A 21,954-nucleotide genomic window follows, 5' to 3' on the forward strand; every position below is an offset into this window, starting at 1 on the left:
AGTTTGACGCGATTACTGTCACTCACAGTAAAGCACAGATAATGTAAAGCACAGATAATTGCCCCGAGTAGATTAGCTAAACTTGCTTAGGCATCCGAGCTTTACTATGTTTTCTTCTTCGCGTTTTAAACCGATCGCCCAACAAATATAATTTCAGTATTAAAAATCTGGGTCGTCTAAGAGTTGGTTATTCTTACCACTGATGTAAGTGAATGTATAGTTCATACTATAATGCATAGTTCTCCAATTCTGGTCCTGCACTGCCAAAATCCAACACACACTGCAGATTTCCCTGCTCAATCGTCTTAATCAGATACGTTTTAGTCGGTGTGTCTGAACAAGGAAATCTGCAAACTGTGCTGCAAACTGGCCCAGCTAAAAAGTGTGTGGTCATTGTTTCGAATTATTTTGTTCAAGGAATAACAATAGGAAGATCAATAGGGCGAATAAGGGGCTTGTTTCTCAGCAAAATACAAAACTACTTTGAAATGTCCATTGTATGTATATTTAAATGTAAAATATCGTCAGCGCTAACTGATGGAAAGTTACCTCAAGAATACCTACCGCTTTATCGTAATTATTGTGTTATGGTCGCACACATACAGTATAAGCTGCGTTGTAACCAAGCACAACAATAATTCAAACACATCACAGGCAGACAGTATTTTAGGTAAAAACGGGGTAGTGTATTGTTTAAAAAAAAAAAGTCCCATTGGCACCCATCAGAACAGGCAGCTTTGCACAGACAGAGATGACAGATTCCCCGGTCGGACTCTGTGCTCCAAGACGACTCATTCATTCCATACCCACTTTAAATACTGTGTACAAAAATATCAAAAACCAATACCTGAAATAGCAGAACAATTGTCAAAAATACATTCTGGTACAAAACAAGCTACAGCATGGCACTGTAACTTTTTTACATTTTAATTGTTGTGCTAATAAATTCATTGCATTAAAATCCCTGGTTATATGTGCATATATAGGGGAAAAAAAAACTTAAAAGCCATGCAGAGAAGTGTCTGATCGAGTAATGGGAGTTACTGTCAGAATGAAAAGCAATATTGTACATAAGGCTGCATGGCCTAGAGTAAGCAGATGGGATTGGCAATGAGGCGCACACAAAGCTTCCTATCGGCGAAGCTATATATCGACAATGGATTGTATTAGTGTGGTATTTTTTCCATCAGGTTTCAGTAGGTGGTGCTGCAAGGCAAAGCCACAGAGTCAGTAGACGGACTCCAGGGTTTGACATCATTGCAAATACATATTGCTGACAGGAATTTAAGCTCGATGCTGCTAGACATCCACCACAAAGTCCATCGTTAAAAATTAAGGAGGATCACGGCATAAAGGTGGTGTGGGACACAAGGAAAATCAGCCGATTGTTCACTCAGGGTGGCGGCAAACTTGTGTGGCTGATCCAGGAGGAGGACAGAAAGTGAGCCGCTTTGTGTAAATGTAGGGGTCGTGCAAAGCAAGTATTAGAGGGAAGATTGATTGTGTGTCAGGCAACAGGACAGCTGAGCAGGCAAGAACAGGACTGAGTCTCACGTGGCTGAACATGTCGGTACCACTTTACAATAAGGCTCCCTTTTGCCACTTGTAAATGGTAGTATCTCATTGATAAAAAGAAAACGGTCATAACTTGTTTAAAATTGTTTATTAATAATTTACAAAGTGTTACAACCTAATTAATATCCAAATTATAAACAATTCATAAACTCTTTATATAGGTAGCCTTATTGTAAGGTGGCACCAGCATGTCAGAAAGGGACAGTAAGGAAGGAACAAATAAACCCAGGTGACAAGTTTTAGTTTGGTACTGCTAATGTGGGAAAGTCATGGCTGAGAAACATGGCTGCAGCACAAACTCTCTCTCCCTCCCTCTCTCTCTCAGGAAGCGCAATGGCAAAAGAAAGATTAGAAGAGAGCCAAAGCCATTGTCAGGGGAACAGCCAAGTTGTGGGAACGTTTTTCATAGCTTTAAGGCAGCAAATGACAATGGATACAATAATAATAATAACAACAATAACAACAACAATAACCCTAATACCAGTATACCAAAATTTTCATTACCCTCCTTTTCTTGTATTGATTTAAAGAGAGCCCTGTATCCTTCAGCACCAAAGCTGCAAAGAGTGGCCTTGATAAGGACAAATATATGCAGATGGAGACTGAGGGACAAACGAGGGCGGAAGACAGGCTGTGCTATGCCTGCGCTTGAAGCACACCAAAGAGTAAAGGCTGAAATATTCACATTAAGAAATGTAACAGATAAACATAAATAAATTAAGATAAGAAACAAGCACACCAGGTACCTGCACTTACGTGGCCCTGGTTTCTAACTGGGACAGAAGATGCTGCCGTCACAGCATTAGCACACGCAGACACCTCTTCCTAGATGTGCACACTCACACAAACACACAACTGAGATTTTTCCTAGACTTTTCCATTCATCCATTGTCTTCTATGGACTAAAACAGATGTTACCCCATTCCGAATCACACAATTGAGAATACAACAGTTCAACAAAAACCATAAAAGAAAAGATGGGGGAAAAATTAAATCATATTTCCGCCAGCCTCTGCAGCAGCCCTGAGAAGCCAGCGGCATGCTGGGATAGCTCTGCTACCCGGTCCACCATTTCCTGTGTGGCAGGGGCTGATGGGTAATTCTGTGCTGCCCCCTTTGTTGCCACCACAACAGCCTTTAAGGCTTGACATAGTCGACCTCCTGATGTAGTGACCTGCAGAGAGATGTACAGGATTTTCATCTACAACCAAATCAAACAATGGATTATTTAAAATCAGAACATTTCAAACCCTGAATACATTAAGTTGTAGTTAGGATTTACTGCAAATTGTAAAAGGGCAATGAAAACAGTGATGAGCGATATGGCAATTTATCATGACCGGTTGCATTTGTATCCACAATAAGTATTTCAGAGTTATCACAAGAATTGCTATACAGCACTACTCAACACTATTATAATAACAAGAGAACAAAACCGGCACACGACTATAAAACAATACCTACGTGTCTGGTGGCTGCAACAGTACAACAAAAACAAGTCAATATGAAACTAAGCAATTTCTGCCTGTATAACATCTCAGTACTGTCTATCTCACTTAATACTTAATATAAACTGCCAATTATCTGTTTTAGTGGATCTTAACTTAGTCCTTAAATCTTGAACTAATAACATAATCAAATTGTTATTACCAGTCAGTTAACTTTAAGCCAACTTGATATACCATTGGACTGCTAAAGTGCATTATTATAAAGCCACATAAAGTGTTTCTTTGAAGGACAGAATTACTGGTTAAGTGGTTGAATTGTTAATTAGCATTAGCCTACTACATACATTCCAATTTGATCTGTAAGCCAACAAAAAAAAATTTAATAGTGAACTATATCATGGACCGTTATACAGAATTTTGTCCACGTTGCCCACCCCCAGCTTAAAATATATTTCAGAAAGACATGCTACATTAAATTGGAATTTATAACAAACCTTTGTCCTAAGGTCAGGAGAGGTAAGCAGGCGAGACAGCGTGTCTCCTATGAAGACCAGCTTATGCGCCGTCACAATCAGACTCTTCCCCCGGGAAACGAAGACGCGTGGTGGCTGGTTCCCCTGCACGCTGGTGAAGAGGGCGTCTATGGAGTCAGCCAGGCAGGACAGGTGAGACAGGCTCTGGGAGGAATAGAAGGCCAGCAGCTCGGAATCCTCCAGGGAGAGAGAGACGGGGAGTGGCGGGGAAGGGCTTGACTGGAATGTCAGGGGAGAGAGGAGGTGGTGCCAGTTAATCAAAGGATATTCAGGAGTAAAAATCATTTACATGAAACAGAAGATTAATGTCTGAAGCAGTGTTTCCAAAGCAGGTCATCTGGGAGCCACAGATGGTCCACATTTTTTGCAGTTTGCTGTCTACAGTTACCATGATGATCTGGATTTTTCCAGCATTATGACGACAAATTTCAGTCCCACTGAACATTCAGTGATGGAACATGGCCTATTAGCAGATTTGATTTTAAAACTGAGCTGATCTAATGACAACAAATAGCAGCTATCGACGACCATTACACAGCCTTCTGTCTGTGAGATGTCATAAAACCTTTAGAAAAATGAACCCGAAAATCTCACAATATCCCCGTTGAGGCCTGCCTTCCCCAATGAGGGAATCCATGTAGAAAAAATGTATAGCACCTGAAAGTCCAGACAAACTAGTTTTCTATAGACATAACCATCAGTATCAGCAAGCTTTGTTATTTTAATGTAAGACATTAAATGACAGGTTTGAACGTGAAATTAAGTAGCAGTTGACTGATCCCTGAACAAGTCATCCTTGGCCATAATTATTATAGATCATTACATGTCTGATGCTAAAATCCATATCTTCATTTGGAATTTTTGGTATGTGGCAGTTCTCTATCTCAAAAAAAAATCAGAATTGAATCATTGAGAAAATATGCAAGATTATATTTCAGTGATAACCAGATTTTGGAAGCCTGAGTTCAGCTCTGTGCGTCTTTGTTTAAAATTTCTGCAAGCATCTTCAGACGTTTGAGAAACGGGGTCCAAAGTGGGGCTGGGGAGTGTTACCCTCTGCTCTGCCGTGGGGGGGTCAGTTTCAGGAGGGTTGGCTGATATCTGAATGACTGGAGGAGGATCAGGCTTCCCCTGGTGGGGGTAAGGAAAACAAATATTCAATTTGACTTTGACATGCGGACACAGAGGCAGACGGACGCACTGATATACATGCGGATGGGAGCTTCTGTGGTCGCTGACCTGTAGCTTTACATATCCCACGCTGTCTCCTCCAGGGCAGGGCAGTGGGGGGACACTGAGGCCAATGCCTGCATACTCGTTCCCCAGGTCCTCTCCTTCTCCTTCTTCATCAGAACATGGGTGAGGAGGGGCCACAGGGGGCAGGGGAAAGGAGGGAGGTGGTGGGGGAGGGAGAGGCCTCTCCTGGATCCAGCTGCCCTTGCGACCACCCATCCCCACATTAAGGGGCTTCACCTCAGCTACGGGCAATGCCGGCAACGGTCTCCGAGACAGGGACTCCTGGGATGGGAGGCGGGGCCGACCTGATGGTGGAAGGGCCTGGGTCTGCAGCAAAGAGGCCGAGTCCTCCAGGGCCCGGCGAAGCAGTGAGAGCTGCGCTTCAGTGAGGGGAGAACTGCATGTAGAAAGCATGGGGAGCAGGTCTGAGAGGTGGGTCCAGGCCTGATGGAGGGGTGGGGGAGCGTCTGCTGCCTGGCAGGCCTTCCAGACGGACAGAATCTCTGACAAGGAGGCGGCCAGCTCCCGCGGGGGAGTGGAGGGGGAGGCAGAACTCAGAGCTGATTGGATGAGGGCCGAGAGGGAGGCCCTCCCTTGTACATCACAAGAGCCCGTGCTAGACACCGATGCCCGGCGGGTCGCCGACATGGGGACGTCGAGGCTTAGGGCAGGCATGTCGTAAATCCCACAGTCTCGATCAGACCCCTCGTTGGGGACCTCTGGACAGGGAGCCCCATCTGTCGGGGCTTCAGGCAGACGTTTCCCTGGCCCAGGAACACAGTAAACCTCAAGACTCTGCAGCTCACATCCCGGGCCATCGGGGACCTCACTGGGTTCCGCCGAAAGGCCTGGGAGGGTAGGCACACTGTAGACTTCGTCATCGGTCTCAGGTGGAGCCACAAGGCTTGCTGGGATATTGTAGGTGGGCTGCTGGAGGTCGGGGGTCACAGACAGATTAATCGTGGGAACATCGTAAACCTGTCAAAGGAAAAGGGATAATAGAAGGGGCTGGAATTATTCCAAACACTAGCTATAGAGCTTTACGCTTATTTAAAAAGGACATGACTGACAGAATGGGACTTATTTGACAATAGAAGGTCTTTTTCAGGGGGGGCAGGTTTGTTGTGATTTTTGTACATGGTCATGATGTTGTTTTTTAATGGAGACTATTTAAGGAAACAAAATAAAGATGTTGATGGAAAAAACAATGAGTGTAACGTTTGAAATTGTCAAGTTACACAAAGAATTCACACTGTCAAAAGCCCCATTAAAAAGGGCAATTAACTGGCAGGCAAGCAGTATTTTAATATTTTCAAACAAGAGTCATAGATAAAGTTGTGAAAACAACATATTAGAATATGTTACTCCGTAAATTGGGAGACTTTGATTTCCAGAATGAGCCATATTCAGCAAGCCAGACAGACAGACAGGTGTGGAACAGCCCAAGTGCACAGAGGGGGGGCAGCAGGAACAGGTGCAGGCTAATTACAGCAGGAACAGATGACACCTGGCCAGACGCTGACCTCTGATCCCTGGTTGCCGTGAGGGGGGAGCATGCGGGGGGTGTTGTAGATGCTGTCGTCGTTTTCAGGGAGTACCGCAGGAACGGCATGCTGCCACCGGCTTGCGGGAGGAGTGTCATACACCTTGGGGCAAACACATAATATCCAAAAAACTATTGGAAATATGTTGAATGCTGAGCCTTATAAACAGCTATAAGCTATTCCTATTCTAAGATTTCATGCAATGTTTTAGTGACCATTAACTACTTAAAGAAAATCAAATGAAATGATTCTTTCCTCAACCAGTCAACAACTGAAAATAAAGCACAAAGTTCTCTCTTTTCAAAACCAAAGAGCAAAATATTTCGCTTGGATGCAAAAAGACAATTTGTTCTAACACAAAAAGACTGATGCATTATAACCGGCTGAACATTCCAGCTTACATTAGCTGTATTGAATTTGTAATTCTACGCCTCCTTTTAAGATCCATTACATTCAAGCAGAGCCAGCCAGCTCCATTTCAGGATCACATGACAGTCTTCATCTTTCTCTTTCCTTGATTCCTACCTGGTTGTGAAGGTTCTCGTTGTCCGGCTCCTCATACTCTCCCTCCTCACGATCCCTCTTTATATTCAGGTTTATCTTTTTCGTATCGCTCTCCTCATTTGCCTTTTCATCCCTCCGCCCCTCTGGCTTGTTTGGGACAACCTGACGCAGCCCCTCCCCCTGCTTACCCTGCTGCGGAGCAGATTGCGACTGAGGAGTATCCTTCCTGGTGACTCCCCTAACCGGGGGTGCAGGGGGAGGTGGTTTGCGGGCAAAGTTGGGAGAGCCTTGGACTCTGGCTCCAGCTGTCCTGGGCAAGACAGGAGAACTCCTTGGGGGGGTCTGAGGCAACCTGCCTCGGGCACTGGGAGGGGTGGAGGGCAAACTTTGCCCCCCTGGCATTTTGTGTAGGACCTTAGGCTGTGCCCTGGGGGACCCCTCTCCAGTGAAAGGCATGAGTCTTTGTTGTGCCAGTCCAGCGGCAGCAGGCACTGTATTGTCCACAGGGAGCTTGCGGCCGTTTTGAGGTGTTTTGGGCAAACCCCCTACCAGGGTGGGGGTCTGATACAAGCCTCCTGCTTCCTGTGGTAGTTTGGTCTGTGTAGTGAGGACAGTCCCACTGCAGAGTGACAGCTGGCCACTCCCCCTCCTCGCTGCGGCAGACACAAGACCACCCTGGGCGGGGTCCAGCACTGCACCACCTGTCGGGGTCTGGTACACATCTTCACTAGGAGGCACATTCACGCGAGGCACCAGATAGCAGCCATCGGAGTTACCCACAGCCACCACAGCTTCCCGCGGGATATGGTACGTTGCCTCCACACCCCCCATCTCTGCCGCAGATCCCTCTGCAGTTGCCCTCGGAACAGCACAGGGGCTGAGGTACACAGCCTCAGGTGCGAGCCCTCCCTGCAGCCTGTGTGCTGTGGGTGTCTGGTAAAGGCCCTGCTGTTTGGGACTTCCCGATTCTGATCCCCGCCCTCGAAGGGATGGGGAGCGGGCTCGTCCTGTGGCGCACACGTCCCATTCAGGTCGTGGACGCGTGCCAGAACTGGAGCGGGACCTGGGCCGGCCCTCTCCACGGCGCAATGCAGCTGCAGCCGTCCCACTTAGCGCGGGGGGTGACTGATAGACCCCTTCCTCACCAAGTCTGGGCCCCTTAGTGGAATCCATAGGGGTGGGCCGGGGATGCGGGCCAGGTGAAAGATACACGGATTCATCACCATGAGGGCGGGTCCCCGGGGGGCAGGAGGCGGGGCTGGAAGTTTCAGCAGAGGCACTGGAGCATGGCTGAGAGGTGTTGAGGAGCCGGAGCCGGTTGGCGGGGGCTATCCCCTGTCTGCCATGCAGGGAGCACAACCACCAGCCTGGTCCCCCCCCCTCCTGGTCCAGCACCATCAAGATGTCACCCTTCCGAAATGCCAGCTCCTCAGGGCTCTCAGCTGCATTGTCAAACAATGCCTTTGCCAGTGCCGTCTGGGGGGTGGGCGACAGAGAGAAGAGTGATTAGGGAGAACACCAAATCATATATTACACACTGAACAGTGAAAACAATGGTACTGGTGATGAATGTCCTATTACCCAGAATGCAATTGCGTCGTCTTTGCCTGTTATTTTGCTTAAGCCCATGAGTCTTTAAAAGTGAAATTCAAACTGAGGGAAGCATTACATTAATAAGCACATAACAGGAGACAGAATTCCTACCTCCCTCCCCATCACACGCCAGACAGAAAAAGAGCAGCCATTGTCCAGGAGTAGTTAAAGGGGCGCAGGGTAGGGGGGCCGCGCAGTACGGGCCACCGCAGCTAGAGGAGGGGATGCAGAGACGGAGAGGGCAGGACAGCGGTCTGGCTTTGGTGTGAGAGCCGCTGTCGGCTATGTGGTGTGGGAGGGTGGGCGAGACAGATTTAAACAGCAAGGACATTGTCAGTGACTGACTAACTGAAGGCCATGGACACGCAATAACATACTGCTGGGGGGGGGTCATTTTTCCACAGTCTTGCTGAACAGGCAGAAGAATGAAGTGAAACAGAGACATATCACTATTGTAATGGAGCTAGGGTAGACTGGAGGGAGTAGCTTTTTATCCCCCAAAAAACAATCACAAAACTTAGCTGAAAAATTACCCAGCATTAATCAGCACGGCAATCCGAACTGCCATCAAGCAGAAATACCAATAAACAAATCTATATGAAAAAGACACACTGCAGCTATATTAAATATGTAAATAAAAGAGGCCTAAGCAACTTAGCCAAACGCGTTTTTAGGTCACTCATTGCATAGCTGCTAGCTAATGATGTATATAATACTACTCAAACACTTAATTTTGGATGGCGTTCGGTCCCACTGGGCAAATCACCGCGGACAAAGATTAATGCCTGCGTTCTCTTATGACACTTTAACAGAGTTAATAGAAAACCACTCTCTTAGAGAGCCAATTTCACGAAAAGGGCTGCGCAGACATATTCTGCGGGCGTGCTGACTGTCTGAGCAGCGCGGAGTCGGAAGCAGCCCAGCTGTGGATTACTGCTGGCGTGGAGCAGGGCCAAGACATTCGCAGAATGCTGGGACTCCGACGGCAACAGAAACACGAGCCTTTCACGACGCAGTCGGGTTCAGTATGATAATGGAAGGGGGCTATTTACATCATCAGGAATAAAGGGGAAAGCATGACACAGGTGAAGAAGAGTGAAAGTGAGAAGGAGACAAGCCAGGGGTGTTTTAAGGCTCCATTGTCAACCCTTATGCTTCTCTCTGTCAATACCCCCCCCAGGGAAGAAGCTTCACTTGGGCAAGCTGTGCCCCTCTGCCCCACCCCCACCTCCAGAGAAAGGGAATAAATGACGGAAAAAGGGGAAGTGAAAGGAACTCACGTGGGTCCACCCGCAACACTGCCATTGAAATAGGCTGGTAAGGATCATCCCAGCACTATCACCTGGTTACTAGCTGTTAATACTCATCATCCAGAGCGTCTGCAAATGCTGCCAGCTCAGGTTATTTGTCAGTGCACGGAGCTACTAATCCTGACCGCAACACTCAAGATATTTGTCAATGCTGACTGCTACTAGTGGCAACTGAGAATGCTGGTCACTACTGGTTTTTAGCTGCCGACCGCTGAAGCAGTTGTCGTGCAGAACCCACTGCCGTTCCCCATTTAGTACAGCCATGGAATTAAACAGGTGCAAACAAGGTTGAGAAAGGGTCTGCCGACTTCGACAGATATGCCGACGTGTGAAGGAAGCAGAGAGACAGCTCGAAAGCGGTGGAGAGAGTATCCTAAAGCCGAGGTCAGAGACAACCAAGCGCTGCCAAGCACTTACCGACAAGGACATTGTGAATTCTTCTTGGAAACAAAGCTCCTCAGGGTCAGTTCTGTTTTCCTGAAGATGACAGTTGGGCTCATCCGAACACCATGGGATCCATCTGAATGGAGAAAATGGTTCAATTACACTTCACTGGGCCAAGGGGAAAGCCCAGCAGGTCCCCTTACTATTGATGATGTTTCCCAAATGGCATCACCAAGTGCTTGCATATCTTTGGTTAACGTCATGGATCCAATAACAGCAGCAGGGCACTTGTTTTATGTATTTGGCTAGGCAAGAAGCCAAACGATATTTAGTCTAACTAACTAGGGCCATCACTGGCAGGTGTATAAAAGTTATATTACTAGTACTGAATTCGTGTTCGTCGGTTTTAGAACAGAACATGTACACATGCAAGAGATTAAATGAGATAAACATTCATGTCGTCACTACTGGTGAGACACATGTATATCCAGCCCAAACATGACTTGAACATTGAACCTGTTTTACTTGTTAATCTCGGGGAAAACGCATGAATTACCGACACACCCGTGATATTCGGGAAAAAAATCTATTCTACCAGGATGTCAAATATAAATCCAGGGACAAACGAAATGTGAATCTATAAACATTATTTGGCTCTAATATAACCATTTGACGGAGTTATTAATGTAAAATCTAACTCCTCGATCTAGTCGATATTTTCCGTCAAGCTATCTAATAATAATGATAAAGTAAAACACTAATTTCCCGTCACGAGCAATAAATTAGCCAAATGCAAAATTCACCAAAGGCCGGGTCAGTTACTGTATACGGCGGCGTAATCTGTATGATGTTCATTTTCCATCTACAAATTACTCTATTAAAAGACTCGCAGAGATTCTTGCTTCATAAGAATTCACTGAGCCAGTGAAATCCACACAGAAACGGAAATCAGCACGACCTACTTACTGAGTACTCAAACACTGGATACTTTATTGTTAGTCACTAGCAACACTGAGAACGACATCCATTTCAACCCTCCTTGGATGTAAGACAAATTTCTGGCTTTGAACTGAGGTCGCCTTGGACGCAAAGCAACCACGGTCCCCTCCACCGATCTCTCCAAACAACCGATTAACAATCAAAAGCTCTCAAAATCAGCCACGTTTTCGCGTCCACCGGCCCAGATTTAGCCTCCCTAACGCAAGAGTAGAATCGGGCTTATGACCCCAAATAAGGATTTTTTTAAAAATCACTTCTCACATACATTTTTACACTTCTTGTAAATTATAAGAAACGCGACTGCATTTTCTGGCATTCAGGAAAGAGCTTTCAGGTCTTGGTACACAAAAGCAGGGTTAAAAGGAGCGATTTCCATATTTTCCATTGGCTAATTCAATAAAACACACACACGCAATTTTGCCTACCGCTTGATAAAACACAATCGTGTCAAGGGCGGATCCGATTAAAAATCGCTTTAAGAAAAGCCATCCATATGCCAGGGGAAGAATCCATGATTGGCGATGTCTCCCCCTTTCTCCTACTGCTGCTTTCTTTCTTTCTTTCTTTCTGTCGTTCGCCTGCCTGCGTCCGCTCGCTTGCACGGAGCGCGGTGTAGAATTACAGTAGTGGAGAGAGATGGAGCCAGAGGCGCAGTCCCAATCCCGTAATACGGCGCTCTGGGTGCGCCCGCTTTTCATGCATTCATGCATGGGGTTTTATTCAGGACAGTGGCGACCTAGTACAATAGCAAGCTTTATCTTAACCAAGGGCGTCGATTCGAAGAACAGCCCAAGGAAAATCTATTGGTGTGTTCATTTTAGCGCGAATAAAAATCGTTGTTTTTTTCCTGCAATTAGAGTGGTTTTTGTGGCTCTTATACGATATATGATTGCTTAATTTCGATTTCGCGTTTTAAAAGCGAGTCATAAAAGGAAGCCAAGGCTTAGCGTAAACAAAATATTTTACCTGTATATATGCTGTAATACGGTAGTTACGTTCCGCCATATTTCGTCCCATAAATAGCCCCTAGATTAAATTTATATTAGAGGTAGCCGGTTTGCAGTACGCATATATTTTCCAACAAAAGTACATTTGTGATATTGCATTATAGATATATAACCACCAAACACTCAATAATATACATTTTATACTGTTCAGAAAGTGGTTCGGTAATTCATGTTTATTAGCAATTCTGACAATCCCCTTTCTTGATAAAAGTCCAAAACAAATAATGGTTAAAAATATACCATTTAGAAAAATAATTCAATTTCAAGGGATTTCAGTTTCAAGGGATAACAGTAGATAATACAGCAACATGATTAAAACCACAATTACATTTTACTGTCGATTTACCGAGATTATGGGATAAACATACTAAATAGTTATAATAAACATTTCAACCAAATTAAATATGAGATTTTGCCTATTAGATTTGAAGTCCCTGGAAACTGTCGATGTTTGCTAATGCTGGTTTCTTAAATGACTAACTGGGTGTCTCGGTCAAGCACTGGGTAACGTAGCACGTAGACCAAATTATAACGATTTGTTCCGATTACGGGTTTCTCGTTTAGTTTCCAAAGCAATGACCACCCCTCCATATAGCCATGCCTTCCCCAATAATGTAAGAAAATGGAATTAGAGCAAATGCTGAAGCATCTTGAAATACAAAGATTAGTACACATTTGGCAAAGTCAGTAAAGTTTTAATTGCTTTGCTACAAACAATCAGTAGGGCAACGAGAAACATTTTACAATCAGTGTAACATAAATGCCTGACATTTAAAAAACACTTAATGAAACTCTGGATTCTATTCAGCAAGCATGTTTTCTAGATATTTGTGTGTGAAGTAAAGTTTCTTAACATTCTTGACACTGCACGTTGTTCAACTACATTGTTGTTGTTATTATTATTATTATTTAGGCCGATTATTTAATTGTAAAATAGTACCGTTAGAAGAACAGTGCGTCATGTTTAGTTTTTAGCTTTCTAAATTTATTGCAGCCTAGACGCCAAGGTTGACAACTACCACATAGTTCACTGGATTTCAGCCAGGTAGTATTGTAATGTATAAAGGAACAAGATTTAAATATATATACAAATAGGATCAGAAGCAGCATTATCTACAAATAAATGCATTTTTTTCGGCAGCGGCGATCGCGGTTTTTCACCCGGCGCGCACACAGGTGCAGCCGACAGTGATGCTGATGCGGCCGAGCTCCAGGCGGTACTGAGTACTGTTGGCGGGCTGCGTGCCGATGATGGGCCGCCGGAACACGACCGGGATGTTGAGGTTTATGGGTTTGGACCGGTACTGCCATCCAAAGCCTCCCACGCAGTTGCTGTCCTTGCACTGAGCCTGCAGTAGCCTGCCGTCGCCATAGGCCATGTCGGGGCTTATGTATGGTCTGGAACACACAAGAGAAAACACCACTATGACGTCTTACTTACTTGCTTTGGAAAATTAAGCACTGGGTAGAGAAAAAGAATATACATATTTACTACTGAAAGCAATTCCTTTTTAATCTTCCACTGTTAATGCACGTATCTGGGAACCCTAGGCTGACATTGGCATGGACAGTCAGATGTTCAACTAACCATTAATTTTTTTTTCTCAAGGCAGGGCGGGGGCCCCAATGATTGCAGGGGCCCTAGGCTACAGTCTGGCATCACAGGGCACACGCTCAAAATCTATGGAGCATTCAGTGACACCAGTTCACCTAATCCCGTGGTTTTGGGCAGATTAAGTGCACAATAGCTTAACCAAACTCATGTGCAGGAAGAAACCAGAGTACATGGAATAACCACACAGAAGTTGAGGAAGTATCTTTCAGACTTGGGTAATTCAGGTCCAGAGAGTAAAAGTCCAGACCAAGACTTTGTTTCAATCAACCAGTTGAGCATAAAGAGTCACAGTCACAGAGTCACAGTCACAGAGTCACAGTCACAGAGTCACAGTCACAGAGTCACAGTCACAGAGTACCCAACTGGTTGGTTGAAATAAAATCCCGGTCTGGACTTTTACTCTGTGGACCTGAATTACCCAACTCTGGAACCTTCACATACAAACACAGCAGTGGTAGGATGTGAAACCCAATCCTGAAGGGGTGACACAGCACCTGTACACAGTGCTCCCTACAAAACTGCTTTGATGATTCTTATGGTGATACAGTGTAAAACCTGGCAATTTTCGTATTTCCTCCTATATCTCCATACCAGGCTGCACTTTGTACCTCCGCAGCCTTAGTATTAAATTGATGATTAAATATGTAACTTAATCATTGATTTTTGTGTATAGCTGAGAATTTCTGCAATATAATAATGAAAGTGAATAGTCTACGGTCAAGACTATAAGTTTAATTTAAAATAGCTGTATCACTTTAAATGCATTGGCAGTGACAAGTCCAAATTACAGCTCACAAAGGGGTCAATTCTGAACCCCTATTCTGTGCAGTCCAGTCTGTACCAGTGATAAGTCCGTCAGTGATAAGTACTGAACATATCCCCCTTGTAAAAAGGATAAGCAGAACTTACTCATAATTCCACGGTGATGTAGACTTTCTCCTTAATTCCATGTTAATTGGTCTGGGTGGTGAGACACATTTGGTGAAGAGGTGGAGGAATTGGGTGGAATTGCAGTCATTGTTCAAGGATGTAAAACTTGCTGATCCAAAAGGCATCGGATGGGCAGCATGTAGTAGGATGCACTGTGAAACAGATGCCATGTCATTCTGAAGTAATTTTGGATAGATTTTTTGGATAATTTTGGGACTAATCAGCATAAAAGCAGGATAACAGTATCAAGGGGAAACATTATTAGTTCAAGAAAAACTGAGAATGATAGGGTACACTACACTGTCAGAACAAAAGTACCGATATGTACCTTTGAGGGTACAGTTACTCGTCACTGGGGCTATACCCACAAGGGTCTGCCAACTGTACCCTAGCTGTAGGTAAATGTAGCTTTTAAGGTACAGAAATAGACTCAAAAGAACATTTTTTTGTACAATAAAGAGTACATTATTGTTATTTGTACCTTAAACTCTATCAGGGCTGTAAGCTTTTTCTGACCGTGTACACGTTAAGCATTTTTGTAATAACTAGGATAAACTAAAGCTTTGTAGGCAAGGTGACTGCCCTGTTGTGGTCAAACATGGAAACATAGTTAGAAAAAATGTAAGGTTTGAATCTCAGTCGCAGTACAAGAGGGTAGGAAAATGAGAATGAAAAAATCAGATCTTACCATCAAAGCCCATCTGAGCATCTTGTGCTTGGTGAGAGGAGTCCAGGTAAAAGTGGCTTCAATGAATGCTCTGACAAGTCAGCTCCCAACAGATTTATGCAAGTGAACCACATGGCGCAATTTAAACAGTTCTGCACAAGGGGGCAGACACAAGCCCTTGGGGCATGCATGGGTGTTTAGGAACACACTGTGTGATGCAGCAGGTGGCGTTAGGGGTAGAACAACAAAGGCATAATGGAGCATTTTTCGAGGGAGACACCTGCAAATCGCTGACAGATGGGTAAAAGGGAGGGGAGCAAAATATTCAGTTCCGACAAAGAACTGTTTAACATTTGTAATTGCATTGATGAGTCATAGTCTCCCCCGTAACCCAGTAGGATAAACGGTTTGGAAAATGGATGGATGGGAGTCATAGTCTCTATTATGTGATGACTTTTATGTGACCTTCGAGAGTGACCTTTGTCGGCCACGGTAGGTAGGCTAAATCTCCTTTAGGCATGTTTTTGTCTGCCCACTTGTTCCTGGGAAAGGTTTCCTGCCTACCTTTTTTTCTAATGGTAAAAACACAAAACGGAGAGAGTGCTGTCACGTCAGTAGATCACCACTCAGTCACATCAGCAGCCAAATATGTTAAGAATTTCATTCAATACTAATGTTTTATTATATTATTGTGCTATAGTGAGATGTTACTGAGTTGAAGTAACATTTTTTTTCATAAAAACATCTTCTTCCAGCATCCTTTTGGAGAGTCGTGATTTTTTAGATTTAAAAATTGTATTCAAAACAAATTAAAGGAAGCGTCCACCCCAGTGACTCAGTGGGTATTACTTTCCTGTAGTTTTTTTATTTTCAAGCGGCATTGTTGGGTGTTTCACGTGTGCCCCATTTCTTCCAAGCGGCTTGCTATTACGGCAAATAATTTTTTTATTTTGAGTCGTGCATCCAAATCCCACTGGATCTGTTCATCTGACCATATGGCGATTAAAGCCTGTGTTTGTCCATCCTTCCATTTTACTTTTTTAATATTTTTGTTTCTAGTGCTTTTTATTTCATTTCTCGCTGTTCACTGTGTGTTTCCAAAGATTTTAAAGTATTTTGTGTTTCAGAAGCAGGCTATTTGCACAACCAATCGACAGCAAATACGTTTGCCAGTCCCACCCCAAAGTACCAAAGAAGTACCCCAGTTGGTTTGGCACTTTCGGTACTGGAACTAGACCGGAAGTCAATGGAAAAGCGAAAGTACCGAAAGTACTGTACTTCGTGCAGTGGAAAAGCACCCTTGGGTTGTGGAACTGACACCCTCCACTGGTTGTGTGTGGAATTCGCAGGTCCCCCAGATTCTGTGGATATCCTTCCACAGTCGAAAATATGCAGCTTTGCAAATCCAGGCTTCTAGTTTGCATCTGTGAGGTCAGGCACTGGTGTTGGATGTGAAGGCCTGAATCACAATCTCTGTTCTAGCTCATCCCAAAGGTGTTCGATGGGGCGCGGTCAAGTTCTTCCACACCAACACAGAAAAGGGCCTTCCGCAAACTGTTCCCACAAAGTTGGAAGCATAGAATTGTCCAAAATGACTTTTCTGTTCTAGCATGACTGAAAATATAAAATCTAGATGGATGCCGCTTTAGCTTTAGATTACGTGAAGTTTGTGTATGGCCAATGTACCAGGAATATTCTCATCCTTCATTCATTTTCCACCTCATATCTGCAGGGATTCCCAGACCTCTCTCTCACCAGTCATCTCCTCCAGCTTCTCTGGAGAAATACCAAGGTGTTCCCAGGCCAGCCAGAATATATTCTCTCTCCAGTATGTCTTGGGTCTTCCCCAGGATCTCCTCCCAGTTTGACATGCCCAAAACGCCTTGACAGATGCCCGAACCACCTGAATTAGCTCCTTTCGATGGAGAGTAGCAGCAGTTTTACTTTGAACTCCGGCCAAATGTCCGAGCTCCATGTCCATATCGCTAAAGCTGAGCCCAGACAGCCTAAGGAGGAAGCTCATTTCTGCCACTTGTATCTCTTTCTTTCAGTCACCAAAGCTCATGACAATGGGTGAGTGTAGAAATATAGATTGACTGGTAAATCAATAGATCAGCTCCCTCTGTCCCATGACAGAACAAAGAAATCCACCCTTTTCCAGTGGAGACACATGACCAGACTAGGAGGTGCTGATCCGCATTCTGGCTGCCTCACACTCAGCTGCAAACCGCCCCAGTGCATGCTGCAGGTCACAGCCAGATGAAGCCAACAGGACCACATGATCTGCTGAAAGCAGTGACGCAATCCTGAGGTCACCAAACTGGACCTTCCCTGCGCCTTGGCTATGCATAGCAATTCTGTCCATAAAAGTTATGAACAGAATCATTGACCAAGGGCAGGCCTGCAGTCTAATACCCACTGGGAACGAGTCTGACTTACTACTGACAGTGCAGACCAAGCTCTCACTCTGTTTGCACACAGTGAACCCCATACCCCTGAAACACCCCCTGCAGGACCTCCCACGGGACAGAGTCCTATGCCTTTTCCAAATCCACAAACCACAAGTAGACTGCTTGAGCAAACTCCCATGTATGGAAGTATACATTAGATTTCATTATTTGTAACGCATGTACCATGATCCACAAATATTTCACTATCCATAAATATGTATTTTTAAAATTTACACTGTGTAAAATACCCACAAAAATACAGAGTGGTTTTGCATATTTGTGCATCATATCCTGTCTATTTGTGGGTCACGTTTCATTTGTGAATTGCTACACCAGCAGGTGGTACCTGAAAGAAAACCATCCACGGCCATACAACAGGAAACAACAATAAGGACTGAATTAAACAATATCATTACTCTATAAATATGTGTCACAAAATTAGAAAGCAGTTAAGACCTATAATATCTTCCATCTATACATCCATCTATCCACCTTCTACCACTTTTCCGGGTCGGGTTGCAGGGGCAGCAGTCTAAGCAGGGAAACCCACACTTCCTTCTCCCTGGCCACTTCGTCTAGCTCCTCCGGGGGAATCCCAAGGTGTTCCCAGGCCAGCCGAGAGACATCTCTCTCAGTCTCTCCAGCGTTGTCCCCCAGCAGAACAAGACAGTTGCAAGGAGCAGTGCTCTCCAACACCCCTTCTAAGTACTCCAAAAAGGGTGGGTATTCTGAACTGCAGTTTGGCGCATAAGTGCAAACAGTTGGGGGGGGGGGGGGGGGGCTGGGTTGTGGGGGGGGGGCATAGGGGGTCTAATGAGCCACATTTCGTCTGGTTCCTCACCCAGGACCTGTTTGCCTTGGGTGACCCTACCAGGGGCATAAAGCCTTGGGCAACTTAGCTACCGGGATCATTGGAACATGCAAACCCTTCCACCACGATAAGGTGTCTGCTCCAGGAGAGGGTTCTAGCTCATGAGGCTGAGATGTAAGAGTTACAGCTGCCAACTCCTCTCGTAGGTGAGCCAGGAGCAGGCCAGCCTCCGGACAGCCTCACACCGCCGGATCATCCTGCGCTCTCTGGTACAGACATGTGAGGGTGCAGTACTTCTTTGCCAGGGTGCGCGAGAACAGAACGGCCAGAGGAGCAGCAGGTGGACAGGTTGGGTGTGCAGAGCGCAGCGACACCCTTGTAGACTGAAGTGCTCCACGGTCCTCAAACCCCAGTCTTCGGCATACCTCTCACCAGTACAGGTGGCGATCACAGAGCGTGAAGTTTTCAGGGATAAGGCGAAGAATACTAGCAGGGGCACCCATCATCTGGATGGCTGGAAGATTACCAGGATTTTGTTTGGGGAGTCTGATCATGTCACGAGCCAAACACAAGAGAGGCAGGAGCAGGCATGGGTACAACCAATAAAGAGGTTAATCGAAAGGGAAGTAGCTAAAGGAAAGGCAGTGGGGCACACACTAGGATGACATCAATTTCCGGATTGGGGAGCACAGGACTGGGAAGCACACTTATGTGTCACTGATGAGGGAGCAGACGAGGGGGTGCTGGAATGAGGCTGAAAAGAGACCTAGGACAAATGAGCAACAGGTTTCGCTCATCAGAACCACACCCGGGAAAGAACAATTAAGGAGGCAGGAATGCAGGATGTGACAAAAGGTATAATTATTAAGGGTGCTTCAGGATACAGCCCCAGAGACAAGCAATGGTATGAGCTAAATTGCTAATGATTTAATTTCATTTCAAAGTGGTAACAAGTCAGAAAGAATCGTGTTCAGTTAATACGAATCGAAAGCCAAATGAAGTTCTGAAGGTAAGCCTTGCTAAATGAGCCCCCCTACAGGCGCAATCGTCATTGCATTTGGCTACGCAGCATTTAAGGTGGACCGGAAAATCCAAATAAGGAGCTGCGAATAAGGAGCCAACTTCAGCCTCGTGTGAGCTTGGCGAGATCGCCCCCTGCCCGTACGCGTACCGCTCCTGATTTAGTATAGAGGAAGGGAGAGAACTCGGCGCTGATCGGAACTCAGCCGTGGGATAGACCGCGCATCGCCCGGTATTTCTCGGGACTCACGTGTTGGTCTCCTGCCAGGACTGAAGGTAGTAGATGATGATGATGATGATGATGATGATGAGCTCCTAATTCATTTTAATCATTAAAGGAACTAACTACCAATGCTTATTATATTTCCTAATGTTGTATGGCTTAGGACGGGGGTGCCCAATCATATCCGCAAAGGGCTGGTGTGTATGAAGGTTTTTGGGATAACCTTTAGGTCAAATGTTCAAAACCAGGTGTGAGGACTCTTCAGCAAATCAGTCCTCTAATTAGTGACCTAATTAGGGAGTTGCAGCGAGAACCTGCATACACACCGGCCCTTTGCGGATAAGATTGGCACCCCTACCACTACTGATCAATGCGTATACGTCATAATTTTGTATCGCTTTTAATAAAATATTTCTGAACGGAACGAAGCGTGCCTGTTTATTCCTTCGAGAGCCCTATATCCCCCTCTTACATTAAAAAAATCTAAATACAGACTAATGCACAGACCGATTACATAAAATAGTAAGTACAGAAATTACTTATGTTAATGCTAATTCTGGTAATACTTGGTAATACTGTCTAGATTTAATGATATATTATAGGTCTTAACTGCTTTCTGATTTTTTTATTGAGCTCTGATTTTCTGATTTTTGTATAGAGTAATAATATTAATTTCAGCCTTTTTATTATCCCCTGATCTATGGGCGCGGATGGTTTTCTTCCAGGCGCCACCTGCTGGTATTAACTTCAACTCACATTTGTGGATTTTTCAGCCGGTGGACAAAACTCCATAAATAAAAGCGAAGTCACAAATGTTACGTGATCCACAAACCCGCTTCACGTGTACTAAGCGTTCCGTATTTTTGCTGATGATTTTACACAGCACAAAGTTAAAAAGCACATATTTGTGGATAGGGAAATATTTGTGGGTCATGGTACATATTTGTGGATTGGCTTAACTGGGTTACAATTAATAAAGTGCAATATATGCTTCAATACCCATGAACCATCCAGTATCCTTGTGAGGGTAAAGGACTGATCCCTGGGTTCTATGATCAGGACAGAAATTGCATTATTGCTCCTCGATCTGAGGTTTAACCCACATCAGAGACTCCTCTCCAGTACCCCAGTATAGACCTTCCCCAGGAGGCTGAGAAGTGTGATTCCCCCTGAAGGTGGAGCATATCCTCCGGTCCTCTTTCTTAAAGACTGGGACCACCACCCCAGTCTGCCAATAAAATGGCACTATTCCCAACATCCACACAATAAGTTTTATTTATATAGCACCTTTCATACACTTAAGGACACTTTAACAAACACATTTAACAAGGCAGGTAAGTCACATACAAGATGAATAATATTCATTGAATAGATGTGTTTTTAACAGGAGCTTAAAATGGATAGAGTCCGTAAGGAAAAACCTGCTAAGAGGAAGAGCATTCCAAAGTTGATAACCTGTGCTTACAGTAGGTACAGTGAGTAAGTCTGCATCGGAAGATCTTAATGCACGGGTAGGAGTGTACGGAAGGAGTAGCTCAGACAGATAAGGGACTGAACCATGAAGGGCTTTGAAGGTTATGAGGATAATTTTATATTTGATTCTTGAAGAGTCTGGCAAAAAATGTAAATCATGGAGGACAGGAGAAATGTCATATTTCCTTAGTGCGCATAAGTAGGCGGGCAGCAGAGTTCTGAACATACTGCAATCTAGTGATATGTTTATTAGGGAGGTCATAAAATAATGCGTTACAATAGTCCAGACGGGTAGTGATGAAAGCATGAATTAGTGTTTCGGTATCTTTCACACAATGTTACGTAGATGAGAAAATGCTGTCTGTATTAGTGAGCTGATGTGTGGTTGGACTGTAAGAAGCTGATCAAAAATGACACCCAAATTATGGACTGATGTTGAGGGCTCCACTAGGATCCCATCGACATCAATATTTAGCCTACGGTGGGTAGAGAGGACAGATTTAGTACCCACTAATAGGATTTTGGTTTTGTCAGGGTTGAGCAGTAAAAAGTTAACCATCAGCCAGTGTTTGATTTCACTAATGCAGTTAATCAGCAAGGCTGGGGATGATGATGCAGTTGGATCAACATTT

The 21,954-nt window shown here is 44.8% G+C and overlaps 1 protein-coding gene and 1 long non-coding RNA gene across 2 annotated transcripts; both read right to left on the reverse strand.

Annotated features, from left to right (window-relative positions):
* Positions 1-643: 643 nt before the first annotated feature.
* efs (embryonal Fyn-associated substrate) lies at positions 644-11,994 on the reverse strand. Its single transcript, XM_048971449.1, has 8 exons — positions 11,552-11,994; positions 10,161-10,263; positions 6,862-8,316; positions 6,316-6,438; positions 4,796-5,770; positions 4,610-4,687; positions 3,518-3,775; positions 644-2,749 (listed from the first exon to the last, which is right to left on the reverse strand). The coding sequence occupies exons 2-8, from the start codon at positions 10,170-10,172 to the stop codon at positions 2,570-2,572; spliced, it is 3,081 nt and encodes a 1,026-aa protein (XP_048827406.1). The 5' UTR covers positions 10,173-10,263; positions 11,552-11,994; the 3' UTR covers positions 644-2,569.
* Positions 11,995-12,807: 813 nt separating this feature from the next.
* On the reverse strand, positions 12,808-18,371 carry LOC125704366 (uncharacterized). The gene is made up of 2 exons (XR_007381101.1): positions 14,658-18,371; positions 12,808-13,531 (listed from the first exon to the last, which is right to left on the reverse strand). It is a non-coding gene; the product is annotated as an uncharacterized LOC125704366 (long non-coding RNA).
* Between the last annotated feature and the right edge of the window lie 3,583 nt (positions 18,372-21,954).

The sequence above is a fragment of the Brienomyrus brachyistius genome, chromosome 12 (assembly GCF_023856365.1).
Source record: "Brienomyrus brachyistius isolate T26 chromosome 12, BBRACH_0.4, whole genome shotgun sequence".
Lineage (NCBI taxonomy): Eukaryota > Metazoa > Chordata > Actinopteri > Osteoglossiformes > Mormyridae > Brienomyrus > Brienomyrus brachyistius.